The 24,024-nt window shown below is 43.5% G+C and overlaps 1 protein-coding gene across 1 annotated transcript in view; it reads right to left on the reverse strand.

The window, feature by feature from the left end:
* Positions 1 to 23,118, reverse strand: part of LOC124605617 (UDP-glucosyltransferase 2-like) — a 55,215-nt gene extending 32,097 nt beyond the window's left edge. Inside the window, exons 1-3 of the mRNA XM_047137427.1 lie at positions 23,003 to 23,118; positions 12,195 to 12,383; positions 5,473 to 5,654 (exon numbers count right to left, since the gene is read on the reverse strand). Coding sequence (XP_046993383.1) covers positions 5,473 to 5,654; positions 12,195 to 12,374 — 362 coding nt within the window. The 5' untranslated portion in view covers positions 12,375 to 12,383; positions 23,003 to 23,118. The remainder of the gene's footprint in view (positions 1 to 5,472; positions 5,655 to 12,194; positions 12,384 to 23,002) is intronic.
* Positions 23,119 to 24,024: the final 906 nt, after the last annotated feature.

The raw sequence follows: 24,024 nt of genomic DNA on the forward strand, positions 1-24,024 counted from the left end.
AGAAGGGAATGTAAAGAAACGTAATATATGATGTCATGTCCTATAACATGACACATGCCATCATGTTATCCAGGGTGATATTTCTCATGTTGTGCAATATGACACAACACGGAACTTCCTGGCAGATTAAAACTGTAGGCCAGACCGAGACTCGAAGTCCGGACCTCTGCCTTCCCCAGACAAGTGCTCTACCAACTGAGCTATCCAAGCACGACCCATTCTCTAAGTTTTGCTTCATCCAGTACCACGTCTCCTACCTTCCAAACAGGAGCTCAGTTGCTAGAGCACTTGTCTGCGAAAGGCAAAGACCTTGAGTTCGAGCCTCGGTCTGGGACACAGTTTTCATTTGCCAGGGAGTTTCATATCAGTGCACACTCCGCTGATGACACAGCATGTTATTAGAGTTTAGGACGCATGCATCGCCATTCTGGGATACTACCTGCTCTCGGATATTTCCATTTGTAGATGCATCCTACTCACTAGAAGGAAATACATCTGTGTCTATTTGTTGTTACACCCCTCGCTGTACATGCATCAGAAGGAAGAAAGATTATGGGCTAACGTCCCGTCGATATCGAGGCCATTAGAGACGGAGCACAAGGACGGGAAATGAAATTTACCGTGCGCTTTCAAAGGAACTTTCCTGTCATTGGCCTGGGGAGATTTAAGGAAATCACGAAAACCTAAATCAGGATGACCGGACGCGCCACCTCGCTCGGTCAAGCATGTAAGGCCGGTATTACACTATCAAATTTCTTTGTCCAATATCTTTGTCCAATATCTTTGTCAAAGATTTTTGATAGTGTAATAGGGACTTTGTCAAATGTCGTCCAATATTTGATCAAATCTAGGGCCTCGCTGTATATTTGATCAAAGAAACCGCTTGTCTTCTGTGCACTGCAATGTGACATGTTACCACATGGAACGCTAGCATTGCTGCAGCGTTCTGTGGTCTGTAGTGTTTTTATAACCATTGCCGGTAAATACAATTGGTGTGTGCCGACAACTACAAAATTAATAGAGATGTCTGAAGCTGATGAGGCGCTTTACAACGTGAGGCACCCTGAATACAAAAATAGATTAAGAAGATTGGAGACCTAACCTGACCTAACCTAACCTAACATAACATAACCCTCTCCTGCAGCAAGGAATCGGAGTGTTATAGTGAGCCTGTCTTCTGAAGATGTAGCAGTTCTTAAGTGAATATTGTGCTTTGTGATATGAGGATACACTTCATTGAGCACATACAGAAATGTATGCTCATCCATTCTTAAGTAATTGATGTACGAGTTGACGTCTTTCACTGTAAGCTCACGTAACAAGTTTTGTTGAATGCTTTTATCGTATCGTCGTAAAACCCACAGCTTCACCCAGATTACATTAGTTTTTTGTTCCATAGATCCGTGCTGAGGAGATCCTCGTGGATGTGGAACATGTCGATTTTTTTAAAGCTGAAATAACAATACTAATAGTATGAATAAATACATCATTTGTTTCTATTAAAAATTTCGCCAATGGAGTAGGAGGAGTTGGCCAGTAGCAAGTCTTTCAGGCGCGTTTTAAACTGATCTTTATTTCTAACTAACTTTTTTATGTTTCCTGGCAAATTATTGAAGAGGAGTGTTCCTGAGTAGTGGACCCCTTTTTGAACTAAAGTAAGTGCTTTTAAGTCCTAGTGCAGATCATTTTTGTTCCTGGTATTGTATGCATGAACTGAGTTGTTTGTTGGAAAAAGAGATATATTATTTACGACAAATTTTATTAAGAAGTAAATATACTGAGAGGCAGTAGTTAGTATACCCAGTTCTTTGAAGAGGTTTCTGCAGGAGGTCCGTGAATTTACTCCACAAATAATACGTATTACACGCTTTTCGACCTTGAAAACTTTTGTTTGACTTCAAGATTTACCCCAAAATATTATCCCATGTGACATTATGGAATGAAAGTATGCAAGCTTTTTCATTTTTATGTTGCCTATGTCTGCTAACACTCGAATTGCAAATACAGATTTGTTAAGGCCTTTCGGCAGTTTTGTGGTGTGCTCCTCCCAACTGAATTTATTATCAAGTTGTAATCCCAGGACTTTTAAGACTGTCAACCTCGTATGTGTGGTTCCATTTTTTCCACCCACTTCTTTTCCGCATGTGCACACAATGCAATTGGAGTACGTGGAACTGTTGCGGTTAATAACAAGTTGTTGTCAGCCATCTTGAACTTTGACGAAAAATTTGATGACAGTGTAATACCCCTTGTAGCGCTACGTCAAAGATCTTTGTCAAATATATTGGACGGAATATTGGATCACATCTTTGATCAAATCTTTGACAAAGAAATTTGATAGTGTAATACCGGCCTAACAGAGGTCGGTTTGTGGGAGAAATAGTCTCCTCAGGGAAGAAATCAAACCCCTCTACCACACAGGAATAAATCTATCCCCAGAAAACCTTTTCTAACTATTACATGTGTGCTCCTCAGCCATGTGATATTATATATTGGTTACTATGGCTGGCGAATCTTCTGCATTTTGGGCACAGTGTCAGGGACCTTAGCCTACAAATTACAAGATGCAGGTGTGCCAACAGCTTGCAGGCAAGGGACCTCACTGCGCTGGGGAAGTAGGGTAAATCGTAAAAAAACGGGAATGTGTCAAAATGAACCGTTTCCGCGCACTCAGTTCACGTGAGAACGAATTTTATATGCTACATTTAGCCCGACTTTAAACCAAGGTATGCCGACAACGGATAGAGTTTATTGGGTATTAATATTTTCGTTTTGACTTTATCCATTGATCTACTTTCGTGCGAAGTTTGGACCATTTTGTAAAAATTTAAAGTATAGAAGTTTGAGCGTTCAAAAACCTCCGACGAAAACGTATTTTATGCACATATGCTCCGTCTTGTGTACAGTATACTTCCAGGAACGGTACGTTGGTGGATCTAGGTGCAAAGATAAAGAAATAGATTGGAATACAAAACGTAGCTCTGCAGAAGTGTTACTCAAATACCCCATCATTTCGCTCCTAGTTACCAATCACGGCATGCCACTGAACCAGAAAATTCACATCCAGCCGACCCTACAACTATATATTCTTTAAATCCTCTCCCTACGTAGATTCCACAATCTCCCTGTCCCATACGACGAAATCCGACCTAATAATTTTATTTCCAGTTAGGGCTACCTCACAATCCATCATTTCTTATATTTGGATTCCCTGCTCCACTTCCATTGCATCCTTATCTGTCCCTTCCGTAACCATGGTCCAGCCTCCACCATAGTCACGCATAAACCAGATCCAATGCCTCGTACCATTCATTGTCCCACATCACGCATTCCCCATATATCAGCCCAGCAACTACGTTACAGACGCAGCCCTCACAACAGCACTTAACCCTCCTACTCCCAATTTACCCTTTCCCAGCGCTCATTGTAAGGATCCTGCCGCGAATTTGTGGTAAATTCCTGTGAGACCAAACTGCTGAGGTCTCGGTGCCTAGGCTTACGCACTACTTAATCTAACTTAAACTAACTTACGCTAAGGACAACACACACATCCATGCCCGAGGGAGTACTCGAACATCCGACAGGGAGAGCCTCGCGAACTGCGGCAAGGTGCCTGAGACTGCGCGATCCTGTCGCATTACCTCTCTTCGTTGCTAATCGCCCCTCTCATTGTCGCTGTGCAGTACTATTTAGTGATCGGCTGGGAGTTGCCAATACTTCTATTCTTGATCGACCATGTGTTTTTGTTGGTGTAATTTTAATTTTACTATTGTAAATAATGAAAACTTCAGCCATTATAACGGTTGCTTTATTGTTGCCGTTGTAAGAGTTGGTAGTAGTGGCACATGCTGCTGCTGGGTTGGTGAGCTTTGATTCTCGTAATGTGACAGATTACCGCGCATACTATATTCGTGAGGCAGCTAACAAAGATATTACTGAATCAAAGTAACAAAATTATGCCATGAGATTCGAATAAAGCTTCAGCTTTCATGGAGTCTTCCCCCTTGGACGACATTCCCTACGTGCCAATTAATGTTCAATAATCTACCTGAATACCAACAAAGGCAAAACGAGAATAATGGAATGTAGTCGATTTAAATCGGGTGGTGCTGCGGGAATTAGATTAGGAAATGAGACACTTAAAGTAGTGAATGAGTTTTGCTATTTGAAGAGCAAATGTAGACTGGCAATGGCAAGGAAAGCGTTTCTGAAGAAGAGAAATTTGTCAACATCGAGTATAGATTTAAGCGTCAGGATTTGTATGGAGTGTAGCCATGTATGGTAGTGAAACGTGGACGATAAATAATTTATAAAAGAAGAGAATAGAAGCTTTCGAAATGTGGTGCTACAGAAGAATGCTGAAGATTAGATGGGTAGATCACATAACTAATGAGGAGGCACTGAGTAGAATTGGAGAGAAGAGGTTTGTGGCACAGAAGAAGGGATCGGTTGGTAGGACATATTCTGAGGCATCAAGGGATCACCAATTTAGTATTGGGGGGCAGCGTGGAGGGTAAAAATCGTTGAGGGAGACCAAGAGATGAATACACTAAGCAGATTCAGAAGGACGTAGGTTGCAGTAGGTACTGGGAGATGAAGAATCTCTCACAGGGTAGAGTAGCATGGAGATCTGCATCAAACCAGTCTCTGGACTGAAGACCAGAACAACAACAACAACAACAACAACAATCTGCCTACACGGGACCGCAAATTTCACAACACTACTTTGCTTTCTCCGACTGAGAGTTCGCGACCGAACACATCTGAAGACACATCAACGACTGCCGCTCTGGCGCACGCTCTCAAAAGGAAGCAACCTTAACACTCATTGTTGAGCGCAGAGAGATGAAAATAAAATGATCGTATAGCATTGTTGGCCGGGAGGCCCCGTGCAGGGGAGTTTGGCCGCCGTATTGCAAGTTCTTTTTAGGTGACGCCACTTCGGCGACGTGCGGGCCAATGATGATGAAAATGATGATGGTGAAAACTCACAACACCCAGTCCCCTGCGTGATAGGCAATAGCACTACCGCTACGCTACGAAAGCGGACAGCGCAGAGAGATGCGTAACCCGCAAGGTTGTATTTATACTCGTATCGGTCGAGATGCAGCAACGGTGACCTCACAACATCCTACAACTTAGTGTAGTGAACTAACGTGGTTAGGTCTCATCATAACATTCGTCAGTTTTGTGTTTCATGAAACAACAAATAGTTTTTATCACCTTCAGTGAGCAATTTAATTTTTAGTAATTTGTAACTTTTTTTCCTTTTTCATGTTAAAAACTCAATTTGCATGCTTTATGAAATTACAACACACTATTAAAAACTGAAACTTAAACAGGCAGAACGTATGTTTACTACTGTTGGACTGGGAATTTACCAAATGAACAAGCGGAAGAAGGAGGAGGCGCCGAGGAGAGAGGAAGAACAGAAGACTGAGAAAGAGGAAGACAGACAGAGCAGGTACGTACTTTATGAATTCCTGCATCTCCGGAGCGCTGAGGTCGCCCTCACAAATACCACCGCCTAGCCGCTTCCATGAAAATATCATGTCGGTCGCCGTCCAATGGGCCATCGCCATCCAGTCAGAGGTTGTTCTCAGATACTTGTACGAGGCAGATATGTCAATTTCTGTGAAGTTGGCAATGCTTTTCTGGAAGCAGAAATAATCATAATGTATGACGGGTACTTGATAATATCTTCAGAGAAAGCTATTGAATTTCTTACCTTTATAGAAGTTTAATAATTGCGGTTAATGTAGAGCTCTCTATTCTGTATACTGATTTAATGTGTATGTAATAATGAAACTTTTTCGTGGAGTCTGCCTAGCGCCATTGTCGAGTTGTAAGAAAGCTTTTCACAGATGACGAAGTTACCTATGAGAAATGTTACCCCCTTAATGAACTTTCATTGCACGTAGACAAGATGGACAGCGATAATCTTTAGCAGGTACCTACTTGCCATTAAGGGAAAAAGTTCAGTGTGTAGGGTCAATATGCGCAAGGACACTTAGGAAGAAATTTTTTCACACAAGCGACTCGTCATTTGGCACCTTTCACCGACGTCAGTTATCGCTACTAGCTACTGTACGGCAGCTACAACTGTATAGAAATCTTACAGTTGTGGCGTCTCTGGTGCCATCTCAGCTTGGCGCACCAAGTGGCGGCTTGAGTCTCTTGGGCTTTAAACCGGCCTTGAATATACGATATTACGACACTGCAGGGCCTGTCTTATTCTGATTACGATGCAAAGGCACTGCGGCGACCTCAGCCGTTATAAAAGACATCAAATGATTTCGCAATTGCGAATAGGGACAACCATCAGCTGTAGAGTGGAATGATGATAATGAAAACTTGTGCCGCACCCGCACTCGAGCCAGGATTAAGGTCTTTGTTGATCGGTTCACTCAGGTTTTTTATTGCAGAGGGCAGCTACTCCTCTGACCGAGCACGCTGAGCTACCATTTGGCTATCCGTGCACGCCTCACAACCACACCCAAACTTTCATATGTCATCAACCATGCGTCTACGACCTGTAGTCGTACATCTTTTACGTACATTCCTGTGCAGGTCAAACGTCGTACCAGAAAGTCCCTTGCCCGGTATCGCCAGATAAATACGATATTGCAGTGCCTATGTTATTCTGATTACGATGCAAAACTCCTTTGGATATTTCCAGAATGAGATTTTCACTCTGCAGCGGAGTGTGCGCTGATATGAAACTTGCTGGCAGATTAAAACTGTGTGCCCGACCGAGACTCGAACTCGGGACCTTTGCCTTTCGCGGGCAAGTGCTCTACCATCTGAGCTACCGAAGCACGACTCACGCCCGGTACTCACAGCTTTACTTCTGCCAGTACCTCATATCCTACCTTCCAAACTTTACAGAAGCTCTCCTGCGAACCTTGCAGAACTAGCACTCCTGAAAGAAAGGATATTGCGGAGACATGGCTTAGCCACGGCTGTGGCTAAGCCATGTCTCCGCAATATCCTTTCTTTCAGGAGTGCTAGTTCTGCAAGGTTCGCAGGAGAGCTTCTGTAAAGTTTGGAAGGTAGGATATGAGGTACTGGCAGAAGTAAAGCTGTGAGTACCGGGCGTGAGTCGTGCTTCGGTAGCTCAGATGGTAGAGCACTTGCCCGCGAAAGGCAAAGGTCCCGAGTTCGAGTCTCGGTCGGGCACACAGTTTTAATCTGCCAGCAAGTTCCTTTGGATATGTTTGGCTGTCCAAAGGAACAGGCGCTTCGGTGACAAGAGGCGTTATGAAATACATAAATGTATTCGCAATTGCAAATAAGGACAACCAGCAGCTGTAGAATGGAATGATGACAATGAAAATGTATGAGAGACTGGCCCGCGAACCCGGATTTCCACATTATCGCGAGTGGTCGCCTTACCATTTGGCTATCCGTGGACGAATCACGGCCAGACCCAAACTTGCATATGTCGTTCAGCATCCGTCTACGACCTATACGCGTACATCCATTATGTATTATATCGTACAGGTCACACTTGTACTTGAAAGTTGCTTGAACGTAATCGGCAGATAAATATGATTTGCAGTGCCTATGTTATTCTGATTACGATGCAAAGTTCCTTTGGACAGTCATGCACGTCCAACGAAATACATCATATGAATTCGAAACTACGAATATGGACAGCCATCAGCTGTATAATGGACATATGGTTGACGACGTATGAGTCTGGCTGGTAGTTGTGTTCGGATAGCCCTATGGTAAGGTAATCGCTTGCAATAAACGGAAAATACGGGTTCTAGTCCCGGTCCGGCACAAACTTTCACTGTCAATATTCCATTCTGCAGTTGATGGTTGTCCTTATTCACAACTGCTAATTCATTTGATGGTCTTCAGTATACGTTATTAGGTTATTAAAAAGTGAGCGAAGCAGATTCACAAATGCTTTGCAATCATATTTTGTGATACACAATGGTGCGGAACTTCTTAGTAACAAAAACTTCAAATTTGGTTTGTTGTACAGTATACCCCTTTGTTTCTACTCGCGCGCGCTCCCTCTCTCTGTAAGAAAACAATCAACCTGGTGCCTAATGGTGGTAACTGAATCGCTACAAATTAAGTGATGGCGGCATATATTGAATGCTCTGTGGTCTCTGTTAACTTTATCACCGTGTTTAGTGGATGTAACATACTACTGACAAGGGAACCTCCCCATCGCACCCCCCTCAGATTTAGTTATAAGTTGGCACAGTGGATAGGCCTTGAAAAACTGAACACAGATCAATCGAGAAAACAGGAAGAAGTTGTATGGAACTATGAAAAAAAAAGCAAAATATACAAATTGAGTAGTCCATGTGCAAGATAGGCAACGTCAAGTACAATCTGAGCTCAGGAGCGCTGTGGTCCCTTGGTTAGCGTGAGCAGCTGTGCAACGAGAGATTCTAGGTTCAAGTCTTCCCTCGGATGAAAATTTTACTTTCTTTATTTCCGCAACGTTATGATTTGTACGTTCGTTCATTTACGTCTCTGTTCACTGTAATAAGTTTAGTGTCTGTGTTTTGCAACCGCACCGCAAAACCGTGCGATTAGTAGACGAAAGGACCGAAAACATTTGATCGCAAGGTCATAGCTCAGCCGATTCCTCCACAGGAAAACACGTCTGATATATTCTATACGACATTAGTGACGGCATGTGCGTCACATGACAGGAATATGTTGTCGACCCAACTAACTTGTACACTTGGCGAATGGGTAAAAAAGATTCTTCTACCCTGCCCGATTTAGGTTTTCTTGTTAATGTGATAATCACTCCCAAAAAAGTGATGAAAACATAAGAGTTTGTCACATAAACAGCAATAATTGAATGCAACAGTTTGACAGTCGCACAGTTTTCCCTGTCAAAACATATGTTTTTTTTACGTTTTCATACAACGTCCCGCGCGACTGCTACGGTCGCAGGTTCGAATCCTGCCTCGGGCATGGATGTGTGTGATGTCCTTAGGTTAGTTCGGTTTAAGTAGTTCTAAGTTCTAGGGGACTGATGACCACAGCTGTTAAGTCCCATAGTGCTCAGAGCCATACAACGTCCCCATACTACGGCGCAGTTACCTCGCATCGGACGGACGGACAGATAATAATTGTCTGAAAATAAAAAATTAAACTTTTCACTCGAGGGAAGACTTGAACCAAGGATCTCTCGCTCCGCAACTGCTCACGCTAACCACGGAACCACGGCGCTCCTGAGTTCATAGTATCCTTGATGTTGCATATGTTGCACATGGACTACTCAGTTTGTATATTTTGCTTATTTTTGTCATAGTTACACACAACTTCTTCCTGTTTTCTCGATTGATCTGTGTTCAGTTTTTCAAGGCCTATCCACTGTGCCAACTTATAACTAAATCTCAGGGGGGTGCGATGGGGAGGTTCCCTTGTGAGTAATTTTTTTTTTAATATTAGTGCCACGTAGCTCTTTAGGTATCGGCAGCTACAGATGTCGCATCTGCTTTTGTGTCGAAGCAGACACAATAAGCGAGCGGTGCCTGTGATCTCAAGCTAGAAGCGACCGGAAAACAGTGAGTACTGGCCGATGTCGTTCGACCTGTACCAGTTCTGTTATTCCCGCCAGCCACATCGCCGAGAGTCCTGTGTGCAGCAGTAGTAAAGATGGCGACAGACGCTGAAATCGTTTTCATTCACATCGGTCTGTTACAGCAGCACAACATTTAATTAAGGTTTTCCACAAAGATGCACCGAGCGCCAAGTCTGTGAACCAGTGGTAACGCACACTTATTAAAAGACAATGACATCCTGTAACTGAGCATTTGGAAGACTGTACGGGAAATATTGAAGCAGAAATGTTACTTCCTGCAATTACTACAACTTCTGACATCCGAATACAAATACTAAGGGACTCTCTCTGGGATATCCACAAGCATGCGACACCGTATGGAACAGGTTTTTCTTAGTGAAAAAAACATTGTTGACGCGACAATTGTTAACTGTATGCTGAAGAGACACGACCTGATGCATACAAAGTTCCACACGTAATCGTTCGACACGTTCAACAACCACATTAACTTCATCCGTGAGGTGACGCGTTACAGTTTAAAAATTTGTGGTTCCTTCTCCTTCATGAAACAGACCATTACAGGCGGTGTGAATCTGGACATGCTGCTAATTTCTCTCATTCTGCAGCTACTCAACCCCTCATCTAGATCGTGAGTTCTGAAACTCATCGGCGAAAACCGATGGATTGATCGTGGTGGGCATATCGATCAGTGAATGTCAGCCTTCAGTCTCACCCATCTTAACATAATGTGGATTTCCTGTGTAGGGTTCCGATCTTTGCACCATCTTTACCAGCACACCTGCCAGAAGTGCGATGTCGCTTCAAGTAGACCTTAGGAGAGAGGGAAGCGAATGTGTTACATCGACTAACGCTCAACTTGATTACTGATTCTACTTCTTCGGAGTCCTAAAGGAAAAATACATTTAGGACTTGTAACTAAAATCTGATAAGTTTCTGAGTGTCAGCAGAAAGTTGTGACAGTTTCTCTTCTTCATTGTCCCATGATTTGTCAGTTTGGTTTTACTTCGTGGCTAGATGCCATTCCTTAAGACGTTGGTATAGTTAAGGGATGAAAGACCGAAAGTCGTGTGATCCATTTGTCTGAGAATCGTCTAAACTTCGCTCGTTCAGTTATCTTTTAAAATGCAAAGTTCTGCAATATTGTGTCAAATACATTGGTTTTCACTGACTTTATGATAACCCTGTATCAAATTGGTTACTCAGAAAAACATAGTTTATGAGGACTGAAATAAAAGACACATTACATTACTGAGGAACTATTTGCCACTGTGGGTTTGTGCATAATAATCCTTTTTCAGTACGTGTGCTCACCTATGACAAGCTTCATTAAAGTCAATCAGTTCAGTTCTTGCGTTCTACGAGAAAGAAGGGTGGCGCAAAATAAACGACTCTGATGTTTCATAATTGTATAATAATGAAATATATGCACTTATTTGACAAGTGCGATCAAATTAAGACCTGTTTGAGTTCAGAAATGTCAGCATTCATTCCATCTAAATTCTAAAAATAATTCTGGATGTCGCCTTCCGTGAATGGCCACAGGAGCTCCACCATTTTCGCCTTGAGGCGGAGTTGCAGAACACGACTGTAGCAAGCTGCTCGGCCACTGCAGTTGAGTTGATCCAGCTTGACGAAACTTGTCACAGCGTCCAAGTCCAGTTCAAGAACGGCCACAACAAATACAGGGTGACAATTATTGAACTATATGAAAAAAGAACCTAAATTAGTTACAAACTACCGCGTCCACACACTTTATTCAACATGTAAAGTTCACTACAGATGTTCAGATCTAGGTTGTGACGTGTTCGGGACGCCTACCATCATTGACGATGATGTGCCGCAGACGAATAATGAAATTCTGCATGACCCACTGAAGTGTCGGAATATCGATGCCGTCGATGACCTCCTGAGTGGCTGTTTTCAGCTCAGCAATGGTTTTTGTACACCTTGTCTATAATATAGCCCCACAAAAAAAGAGTCACATGTGTTCAGCTACGGAGAATATGGCGGCAAATCGTGGTCCATTCCAGTGGCCTCTGGGTACCCCAGAACCAGAATTAGGTCCCTAGCTAGAGTGCTCCGCCAGGACATCAAAAACTCTCCTGCTTCAATGCGATCGAGTTCCGACTTGCATGAACCACATCTTGTCGAAACCAGGGTAACTTGGGGATGACATCAGCTTCCAAAAACTTCACGTACCATTCGGTAGCCATAAAGGAATATCGTACTGATTATTCCGTGACTGCACATTGCACACCATATAGTCACCCATTGAGACTTCTTAATAGCGAAGTGTGGGTTCTCAGTCCCCCAAATGCGCCAATTTTGCTTATTGACGAACTCATTCAAATAAAAGTAGGCTTCGTCGCTAAATCAAAGAATGCATGTCCATACTATGTCCCTCACGACCCAAGGCAGAAGTTATGACAATTTTATTTCATGTAGTTCAATAATTGTCACCCTGGAGTTGCTTAATACTGCAAGGGGGCTCTTGTCATCTGTTCCTTCAGACCATGTGTTTTCGCATTTACAGTTGTTACATTTTTCTGTTATTTTAAAGTGATTACTGGTATTGCGACCGTCATTTAAGTTTGCCCCTCGCGACTTTGAAGAGATGGGAAATGAGTACCTTGGACGGGTTGGTGGTGATGAAGGTGACCTGGTGGCCCCTCCTGGCCAGCTCGAGACTCATCGTCCTGAGGGGTCCCTGGTGGCTGACGGCAGGGAACGGCACGATGGACAGGATCTTGGCTGCCTCCGAGGCTCCCACCAGCACCGACAGCATCACCAGCGACAGGCCGGAAATCATGGTGGTCACCTGCCAACAACAGATATCTCTACTGCACCCGTTACATACGTTCACGTCGTCATGACAGCTTACAGGGCTGTTATAAATGATCCAACAAATTCCAACATATAATCTTAAGAATGGATGTATGTATTAAACCGGGGACCTAGAAACGACGGAGAGGCTTCTTTCCGGCGTAGCCCTCAGTGGTTCACAACCTCACAACAGGACACAGCAGTCCACCCACCCCACTGCTGCCCCACACCGAACCCAGGCTTATTGCGCGGTTCAGCCCCCCCCCCCCCCCACCCTCCGCCCCCTCCCCCCCTCCGCCCCCTCCCCCACCTCCCCCCAGTGGACTTCCCCGGGAACGTCTCGTACCAGACGAGTATAACCCCAAATGTTCGCGTGGTAGGATACTTTTGGTGTACACGTATGCAGAAATGGTGTTTGCGCAGCAATGGCCGCCACAGTTTAACTGAGGCGGAATAAGAGGAACCAGCCCGCATTCGCCGAGGTAGACTGAAAAACGCCTATAAACCACCCACAGGCTGGCCAGCACACCGGACCTCGTCACTAATCCGCCGGGCGGATTTGTGCTGGGGACCGGCACGCCTTCCCGCTCGGGAAGCAGCGCGTTAGACCGCGCGGCTTAGTGGGCGGGCATCTTAACAATAGTACAAGTACAGCAGAAACAGTCAAACAAATTTACATACTATGTAGCAATATTACTTGGATACGGTTGAAGCAAAAAGCAGACTGTAATTGGTTAGAGTAACTATTACAAAAGAAATACGAATATTTGACGAACAGGGTAAAATTTTGTAAGAAAATTTTATATTGAACCAGAGATGGTCAGATGTAGTATCGATTGTGCAGTAGCGTCGCATCTCAACAAAGAGCGCTGGTTCAAGGAGTTATAGGTAATGTGTTAGAATAACTTTAGATAGAGAGATATATGGAAGACTGTCAAGTGTAAATACGTGTCGTTTCTGGTGTGTGCTAGATATATACTACTCGCTACGGGCCATAATGATTTTTTATTTGCAAATGCAAAGAGCGTATTCATAAGTGATGATTGAGACAATGTATAACACTTGCGCCCAATGATTTTGTAAAGCTAATTGTTAATGTTTAATCAGTTTATTGTTTGTTAATTGTGAGCATTATTAATTTTCGAAGAGCGAAAATACAAGTTTTAAAGTTAGTGCCATGTTGTTCCTTACCACAAGTTAATACCAGTTTCCACATCCATGTCGTTTTTGATTAACTATTTTGCTCAAGAAGTTATTGCCTCAGTCATATTCGATTTAATTAAAATGTATGATAAGCAACAGCCTTGAACAGTAGCTATATGCTAACTATACAATTTAAAGTACTAACAGAGAGCAGTATGAAGAGCATTACCATTGCGCAATTAGAGGTAAGAAATTTTATTTTTTGAGGGATAGCATTCATTAAACACAGGGACCACTATTTTCAAATTCATCAAGTTTTGTTTCAAATCAATAATGTTGCGTCCGATTCAGTTTTTGTGCTACGTAAATTCATGCAGTTTTGGTTTGACTTAAAGTTATTGACAGTCTGCATTCTCGCAGTCTGAACAGTTCAGTACAGGGCAAAGCGCATAAGCGACAAGATAAAATACACGTTCGCATGCCATTCACATTCAAACAGACGTGTTGCAGGCTATTGTCACTTACGTTATTTCAAATGTGCATGTTTCATTGGGACTGGGGACATAATTGAAGGCTGGAAAAATGTTGACTGTGGAAAGGTCAATGTAGGAACAGGTAGCATTTGAAATTTGTGTTCCGCAAGGACGCAGAAAATCAATTGGTTAGACGTACTAGGAATTCAAGAGGCATGAAAGCCCTTGATGGGAGACAGGGCGCCACCATCAGCCATTTTACGTACAATAGGCCCCTTCCAGACTTGCTCTGCAGCCACAGGCAACTAGGTAGTTACATGGCTTAGCCACAGCCTGGGGGATGTTTCCAGAATGAGATTTTCACTCTGCAGTGGAGTGTGCGCTGATGGCTCTGAGCACTATGGGACTCAACTGCTGAGGTCATTAGTCCCCTAGAACTTAGAACTAGTTAAACTTAACTAACCTAAGGACATCACAAACATCCATGCCCGAGGCAGGATTCGAACCTGCGACCGTAGCGGTCTTGCGGTTCCAGACTGCAGCGCCTTTAACCGCACGGCCACTTCGGCCGGCTGGAGTGTGCGCTGATATGAAACTTCCTGGCAGATTAAAACTGTGTGCCGGACCGAGACTTGAACTCGGGACCTTTGCCTTTCCCGGGCAAATGCTCTACCATCTGAGCTACCGAGCACGACTCACGCCCCGTCCCTACAGCTTTAGTTCTGCCACGTTTAGATCTACAAGGTTCGCAGGACAGCTTCTGTGAAGTTTGGAAGGTAGGAGACGAGGTACTGGCAGAATTAGAGCTTGTACAGGAGAGTAAAGATCGGTTTTGCGTTACACTTTCAGTAACGTTACGTTTACGTGGGTGATACATGGTGATGCGTCTTCGAACAGGTCTTGATTAAAAATTACAATGTACTCTTTAAAAAAGACATACTGCTGTTCGTAACGAAGACGTTAGAAGAAAAGCAGTCATGCTCGTTAATGATCCCACCCCCCTCCGTTAGTAAAAATTATTTTCTTGATACATTTTTTACTTTTCTTCTGGACAGAGTTATTTGTGAAAAAAATACCGCTCAACGTATCAAAGTAAAATGCGCTTTATTTTGAAGCTTAGGCATTGCAGTTATGCTTTAAACAAAATATCGTTCAAATGTTCACCACGACCTTTCTTTGTTAATCACACTGCCCAACATTAGTGGTTTGAACTCTTGAGTTACCAAACTTTGTACGGATACATGCCCAAATTCATTCCCAACATTTGCCACGTTGATATCTCAGACAGGCACAATTGTTGATTTCGTCCTGAAACTGACACGTTCTTCTCTTTCTCAATACTGGCCGCTGCTGCTGAGATATTGCCCCCACTTTGCGCATTACGTTGTCTTTTTAATCGCTTCTGGTCGTGTTGAGTGAAACTGCCATACACGCACACACACACACACACACACACACACACACACACACACACACACACACACACAATAGACAGCTTTAAAAAGTATCACTCTTAATGAAAGACCCTATGCAAAAGGAGGCAGCAGCCGAGTACTGTCATGAAGATAATAGCACGCCGAAGGTTAACTTTGAAAAAATATACCATAAACTAATGGTGACCAGAGAACCTCAAAGTAAGTGTTATCTTTAAGACTGCAATCGTAAAGAGTGTCGGAAAACAGATTTAAGTACAGCACACGGGGAACCACATTAGGATTAGAAATTAAACAACTTCATGTGTTGGATGAGTGGTAGTGTGGAAGGAAAATATTTTTTATTAATGAGATCCGTACAGTATTTTCAGCAGAATTTGACAGTATTTTTCTATATTGGTAACAGACATATTTTTTTTTTGAGTTACTGAGATACGTACTTTGTTTTTAACGATATCTGACAAGCGTTGAAGGAAAGCTTGTTAACATTCGTAGTTAACAGTTTAGGAAATGAAAGCGGTAAACATGCACGTGAACTTCTGCTGGGAAGAGCAGTTTCAGGCCTGTCAAATGACATTTACACAGCTTTGCAAGTGAATTATTTTCCTTTTGTGGACTTTATCGGCCAACGGTGACTAACCGAGTGATGCCATTGAGCCATCCGTGAACATAACATAAATACAGGGTGTACATAAAGTCTGGGAACACTCAATTATTTATTGCAGAAGAACTAAACATTGTACAGATGTTATACATATTGCATTTTGAAGAGAAACTCTGAAATTTTTTTTTACAAACATTCGATATGCGAACCATGAGCGACCTGACAGACGTCAATACGGTAATCGAATTCTTGCCATACCCGACCCAGCATGGCATCGTCGACTGTGGCAACCGCTTCCCGTATTCTCTCCCCGAGCTCTGCTACATCACGTGGTAGAGGCGGTACATACACCGGATCTTTAATGTGTCCCCACAGGGAGTGAGATCTGGTGATCGGGGTGGCCATTTCATAAAACAGCTCGCTCCGCACCTGAACTCGCCATGTTGGCGACTAGCGCTAACTATCGGCAAATTACGAAACTACGCTGTGGCGGTATACACGAAAAAAAAAAAAAAAAAAAACTTTCAGGGTATCTCTTCAAAATGACATATGTATGATATCTGTACAATGTTTGGTTCTTGTGCAATAAATAATTGAAAGTGTTCCCGGACATTACGTACGACCTGTACTTTCTAAATGACATTCGATAGCTCTTGAACGGTGATTGTAGTGACATTATTTCTCCTAACATTTGTAGTTAAACATTTCATAAAAATTATTGGGAAATATTTTACGATTAATATCGAAAGGCGTCAATCAAATAGCCTCGTATATAATTTTGCAGTTCTGCTTTATCAAATTAGGCAGAGTACCTTTGCTTTGCCTGCGTTTGCTCATATTTTCCATGTAGAAGTAGATCACACTGCGAACCTAAACTGAGAGTGTTTCAAATTAATTTTATTGCAACTTATAATTAGCACAACATTTACCCATAACTACCTTCCTGAACATAGATGATCGCTCATTTTGAATGAATGTGGGTATAATTACAAACGCATGCAACTGGGTAAGTTCATGTGGAAATTGTTGGTTTAATTTTGTGGTAGCAAACTGGAAAGTCAGTTGAATGTATTCTTCGAAGCCAGATCCAGAGGCGACAGTCTGTCGCGACACTGTGTCACAACAATCGGTCGCGCGTACCTAACCGAACAGTTACGCGGTTGGCCTCCTGAGCCTAGAGACGCCGTCTTCGAAATTTCAGCTGCTGAACCGAGTGGAAAATTTTGGGTCGAAGAACGAGGCGCTCCCTCTCCTATTTTCCGACAGGAGAAAACTCCTGGAACATTGCTGGCTGATCAGTGCGCCTCCACCATGTCTGTTCGCTCTCTGTAAGCACAGGCGAGGCAGTTTGGATTTTGAACTGAGGCAGGGATGAGTCGAGTGGCAGCAATCAGTCAGCAATCAGTCGCTGTTTCATGGTCAAGTAAGTATAACGTGCTGCTTCTGTGCACACATGAATAGTGATTTTTGTATGGGAGTTTAGGTCAGTTTTGAGTCACAGGAGTTTAGTTCGGTTTTGAGCTAGCATTCTTTGTAACGATTAATCTGAATCACTAGGAGCAGTATGGGGTTCTCGCGACTGAAGATTTTGTAACATTTTATGTAGATTCAGATGGCCGTTATTCACGTAATGAATTGTGTGGCGAGTTACTTTCCTCATTATTTTCGCTATGAGTCACTAGCCAGCTTTGACGATTGAGTTATAATGGAAAGTGCCGACCTTTGCCTTCGATTCGTCGGTGAGTTTGATTCGTTGCGTGTGAGGAACTGTGTGTGCGTCCATGTCACGGTCCTTAATCCACCCAGTCCTTATTGACTAATATTGATCAGTACGTTATTACCGCGTGCTTGTGTGGAACCATAGCAGTAGTATTTTTAATGTTTGATCCATGTAAATGCAGTTTTAGGAGTATGCTCCATCTGTTAAATAAAAGTTCATTATGCACCTACTTACTTCGTTACATTGCGCCACCGTGTGCAGACCCTGGTCCTCCTGAAATGCTTAGCCTCATGACCACTTGTAAGAGAAAATTACTTGGAATGTTTAGTAAAGTGCAAACCCTGATCGGTCGCTCAGGAGTTCACGTATTAAATTCCCGTTGTGCAGATTCTCCTTAGTATATAAAACGGGGCTAATACTCAATTACAGTTGATCGAACTTCAGACGACTAGGCACACAGGGGCAGGCAGATAATGCTAAGCACTTTATTTATGCAACATAGAGCTCTTAGCTACGAAAAAACCTTGGTGTGAAAGACTGTCTCACCATAAAACAGGGGGAGTCTTTTAATATGAATATTTTCATTTTTCATGGACACTTTGTAAGCAGAAACACGGTAAAGACCGCCTTAAAAACTCACCTGGGATTATTATTTCAACTAGATGTCACTTTCAATATTTCGGCTGACTTCGGCCTTTCATTTTTACACAATTCCCAGCCATTTCGGCCGAAGTGGCCGTGCGGTTAAAGGCGCTGCGGTCTGGAACCGCAAGACCGCTACGGTCGCAGGTTCGAATCCTGCCTCGGGCATGGATGTTTGTGATGTCCTTAGGTTAGTTAGGTTCAACTAGTTCTAAGTTGTAGGGGACTAATGACCTCAGCAGTTGAGTCCCATAGTGCTCAGAGCCATTTGAACCATTTTTTTGAACCCAGCCATTTATATACACAAAACGCTTAAAAATCGTTACAGTATTATTCTGTTTGTTTCAAGGGCTACCGAATGTGATAGAAAAGTAGTATTTCGGTACGTACAGAAGTGACAAGTAACAATGGGAGAGCAAAAGTACTCCTCACCTTTTAGCACGTCATGTGCCAGAAACCTATTTCTTAGGTGCGTGCATCTAGAGTGACGAGAAACGATTCTACAAAAAATAGTTGCAGGAAAGGTAGATGACAGACTACACTTCCAGAATGAAATTTTCACTCCGTAGCGGAGTATGCGCTGACATGAACCTTCCTAGCACATTAAATCTGTGTAACGTCCCGAGACTCGAACTGGAGACATTTGTCTTTCGTGGGCAAGTGCTCTGCCATGTGAGCTGCCCAAGCACGCCTCACGACCCCTCCTCACATCTTTAATTCCGCCAGTGTCTCGTCTCCTACCTTCCAAACTTCACAGTAACTCTCCTGCAAACCTTGCACAACTAGCACTCCTGGAAGAAAGGTTATTGCGGTGACATGGCTTAGCCACAACCTGGGAGATATTTACAGAATAAAATTTTCACTCTGCAGCGGAGTATGCGCTGTGAAGTTTGGAAGGTAGGAGACGAAGTACTGGCGGCATTAAAGCTGTGAGACGGGGTCGTGAGTCGTGCCTGGGTAGCTCACATGGCAGAACACTTGCCTGCGAAAGGCAAAGCTTCCGATTTCGAGCCTCGGTGCGGCATACAGTTTTAATCTGCCAGGAAGTTTCAGACTAGACTTCGCTGGAAGAATCATATGCAAAAGTAATTCACAAGCAAAACAGGTAGCTCACAAAACACTCGTCTGAGCCGCCCTTTAGTATTTGCTAGGGAGGACCAATGGGGAAGAAAGCGAACATACGAAGACGGGAGTCTCATTTCAGAGAAGTTTGTTCAGTAAACTGAAGAGAATCGCGGGATGTGCATCAAACTGAAATGGTAGGTGCTACAAGAGAGACGTTGCCAATCACAGAGAGGTTTACGATCCCAAAGCCGTATGTAACCAAGAAGAGTTTATCGACATATTACTTCCTTACGCATATATCTCGCAAAATGACTGAGACTCTGAAACCATAGAAATTTGGGTTTAGCGACAATTCTTCTCGTGCATCGTTCGTGAATGACTAAGGTAAGGTGCAGGAGAGGGAGGATGACAATATACTACGAATTACCCTTCCCCAGACAACGTAAGGTGGCTTGCAGAGTGTGGCTGTAGTTTTGATGATATTTTTATCCATTGTTCTGAGTGTACTTGGAGCATCGTACACTAGTGATCAAAAGTGTCCGCATACTCCCAATAACATACGTTTTTCATACTAGGGGCATTGTGCTGCCACCAGGTACCTCATATCAGCGACCTCAGTAGTTATTAGACATTGTGAGAGAGCAGAATGGGGCCCTCTGTGGGACTCACGGACTTCGAACGTGGTCAGGTGATTGGGTGTCACTTGTGTCACACGTCTGTACATACGATTTCCACACTCCTAAACATCCCTAGGTCCACTGTATCGAATGGCAGTAAAGTGGAAATGTGAAGGGACACGTACAGCACAAAAGCGTACAGGCCGACCTCGTCTGTTGACTGACTGCCGACAGTTGAAGAGGGTCGTAATGTATAGTAGGGACGTCTATCCAGACCATCACAGAGGAATTTCAAACTTCATCAGGGTCCACTGCAAGTACTATGACCGTTAGGCGGGAGGTGAGAAAACTTGGATTTCATAGTTGAGCGGCTGCTCATAAGCCACACATCACGACGGTAAATGCCAAACGACGCCTCACTTGGTGTAAGGAGCGTAAACATTGGACGATTGAACAGTGGAAAAACGTTGTGTAGAGTGACGAATCACGGTACACAATGTGGCGATCCGATGGTAGGGCGTGGATATGGCGAATGCCCGGTAAATGTCATCTGCCAGCGTGTGTAGCGCCAACAGTAAAATTAGGAGGCGATCATGTTGTGGTGTCATCGCGTTTTTCATGGAGGGGGCTTGCACCCCTTGTTATTTTGCGTGGCACTATCAAAACACAGGCCTACATTGATGTTTTAAGCACCTTCTTGTTGAAGAGCAGTTCGGGAATGGCGACTGCATCTTTCAACACGATCCAGCAGCTGTTCATAATGCACGACCTGTAGCGCAGTGGTTACACGACAATAACATCCCTGTAATGGACTGGCCTGCCCAGAGTGCTGACCTGAATCTTGTAGAACACCTCTGGGATGTTTTGGAACGCCGACTTCATGCCAGGCCACACCGGTCGACATCGATACCTCTCCTCAGCGCAGCACTCCGTGAAGAATAGGCTGTCATTCCCCAAGAAACCTTCCAGCACCTGATTGAACGTATGACTGCGAGAGTGGAAGCTGTCATCAAGGCTAAGGGTGGGCCAACACCATATTCAGTTCCAGCATTACCGATGGAGGGCGCCGCGAACTTGTAAATCATTTTCAGCCACGGGTCCGGACACTTTCGATCACGTAGTGCATATATGCGTACATTAGTGAACATTGCAATGCTTTGCAATTGCTAAATATGTATGGGAATTGGATATACATCCTCATCTCTTTCTCTTCCGCCTCTCCGCCCATCACCTCCTCGCCCTCTTTTCAGCCACCTCCTCCTCACCCCTGTCTTTGTCCATGACCTTGTCCCACCTCTCTTTTCAGCTCCTCCTTGCCCCTCTCTGTCCACCTTCACCTTCCCCTCTCTCTGTCCATTTCCTCCACCCCCCCCCCCCCCACTCCTCTCTGTGCATCTCTTCTTACCTCTTCTATCTGATCCTCAGCTTTGTTTATTGTTAAGTCAAACGAAACCTTGATTGGTCGTTGAAGCCACTTGAAATGAATGGGTAAACCGGTTGCGATAATTGATATACGGGGTATGAGAGAGACGTCTCCATCTGCTGGATCTGTGAGGATAGTACCTAGAATGACAAAAAATGGCTCTGAGCACTATTGGACTTAACTTCTGAGGTCATCAGTCCCCTAGAACTTAGAACTACTTAAACTTAACTAACCTAAGGACACCACACACATCCATGCCCGGGGCAGGATTCGAACCTGCGACTTAGCGGTCGCGCAGTTCCAGTCTGTAGCGCCTAGAGCCGCTCGGCCACCCCGCCCGGCCCTAGAATGACAGTATTTTACATAATTCAAATTGGGAAGCAGTATTCTAATCATAAGCCGACAAGCCATAAATATAAGTTACTTCTTTTCAGTTAAAACCGATTCCAAGGAAGAAAACAAAACACCACATTCTTGTGTATCCAATTTTTGTTTAAAATTCTATATAAGGAGGAACAATATATATGGGGAAACAATTTTTCTTACTATCATAGTTAAAACTGACTGCAAGAAAGAGAACAAAACGGCACAGCACAGCATTTTCTTTGTCGCAGTCTGTTTCAACACAAAACTTGTACATTATTATTTAAAAGAAATGTGCAGCCTACACCTGTCCAAATGTTTACTACAGTATCGTGTAAAAATTTCAATTAAATGAGTCGAGAACTTATCGAAACTTTTGCCAACAACGTTTCCCTTTTATACATTTTATGTACCCAATTATATATTATATATATTAAAAGATATTTAGCCTTTAACTGTGAGAATGTTCGTTAGTGTATTGTGTAAAAATTTGAAGTAAATCAGTCAAGAACTTTTCGAGACTTTTGGAAACAGTCTTTCCCTCTTTATATATTGCACATATATTTGTAAATTATGTGTATTTAAAAAGTATGTAGCCTATGTCCATCTGCACGTTTATTAGAGTATCGTGTAAAAATTTGATATTAATCGGTCAAGAGCTTTTCTAGAGTTTTGGTAACAACATTTCCACCTGATGAATTATATATATATTTGTATATTATATATATTAAAAATTATAGTCTGTGTCAGTCAGAGTGTTTATCAGTGCGTTGTGTGAAGATACGAAGTAAATCGGTAGAGAAGTTCTCGAGTTTTTTTTATGTAGTAGGATATTTATTATGTAGCAGGATATATATTCAGTACAAATACGCAAAAGATACAAAACGGCTGTGAATGGATGGGGGGGGGGGGGGGACATAGTGCGGGGATACTGTTTTGACGAGTTGAAGTAATAAATTGAAACCTAAAGAAGAGAGGCGATGCTAAGCAGAGTTTCACCGAAATGAGTTTATGTGGTGACAGTGTGTGATAAATGTTTATTATCTTCAAGGGCTTCTACCAAGTTAAGCGTTCGTCTCCCCTCGTTACTTGTCCCTGTAAAGCATCACGTATTACAGAGTGTTCACTGACCTCAGTAAGTAAGGAAGCTTTTCCGTGGACGTCGGCTACGTACGAGGTGCGAGCACGTGGTCAGTCCCTGCCGTGTGACGTGCGCACCCACTTCTCGCACTGCTGGAGGCCCGGCCACTGCCGGCTGCTGCGGCTGCGCCAACTTTTTATAACTCCGTGCGACCTTGAGATACGCAGCGCTGCGTCATCGCATGACTTGCAGTTATCGCAACGCACAAAGTGGCCGAGGTATTGGAGCGTGTGTCACCGACCATTCGGTATTGTCGATGACTGAACGCTACGATAAGACTGTCTCGAAAAGTGGTGATTAGATATTACACGCATCGCGTTCTCCAATAACTCGGATAACTGTCTTTCTACCGAAGTTTGACGAAATTTTGCATTTGCTAAGATAGCTGTATACCGGAGGTAACTAACGCAAGCCAGAGTTCTAGTGGTAGACTCTGACGGAGTCGTTTCGAAACGTTATTGATTGTACTATGTAGGTCTACCATCTTTGTGGATGTAAGGATCAGCGACTGTGTTAACTGTCTGACAAAAAAGTGAAGCACTAAGAAGAGGAGCAGAAAACGAAATGAATCTTCATGCGATGAGAGGTTACGTGATTTTATATCAGTGATTAAAAATGCGAGTTAAATTTATCAGTATGACGTTGCACCCCTCTGCAAATGTTCAAATATGTGTGAAATCTTATGGGACTTAGCTGCTAAGGTCATCAGTCCCTAAGCTTACACACTACTTAACCTAAATGATCCTAAGGACAAACACACACACACATGCCCGAGGGAGGACTCGAACCTCCGCCGGGACCAGCCGCACAGTCCATGACTGCAGCGCCTGGGACCGCTCGGCTAACCCCGCGCGGCGCACCCCTCTGCCTCTGACCTGGACGCATACACTGATTCTGTTGGGAAAGGTGTCCCAGGTACCCTCTTCTGAGGCAAGGTGGGCCACAGCTATTGTAGTTTGTTCCTGATATCATGGATACTGCGACTGGAGTGGAGTTGATGTCTGACCTGTCC

This window comes from Schistocerca americana, chromosome 3 (genome assembly GCF_021461395.2).
Source record: "Schistocerca americana isolate TAMUIC-IGC-003095 chromosome 3, iqSchAmer2.1, whole genome shotgun sequence".
Lineage (NCBI taxonomy): Eukaryota > Metazoa > Arthropoda > Insecta > Orthoptera > Acrididae > Schistocerca > Schistocerca americana.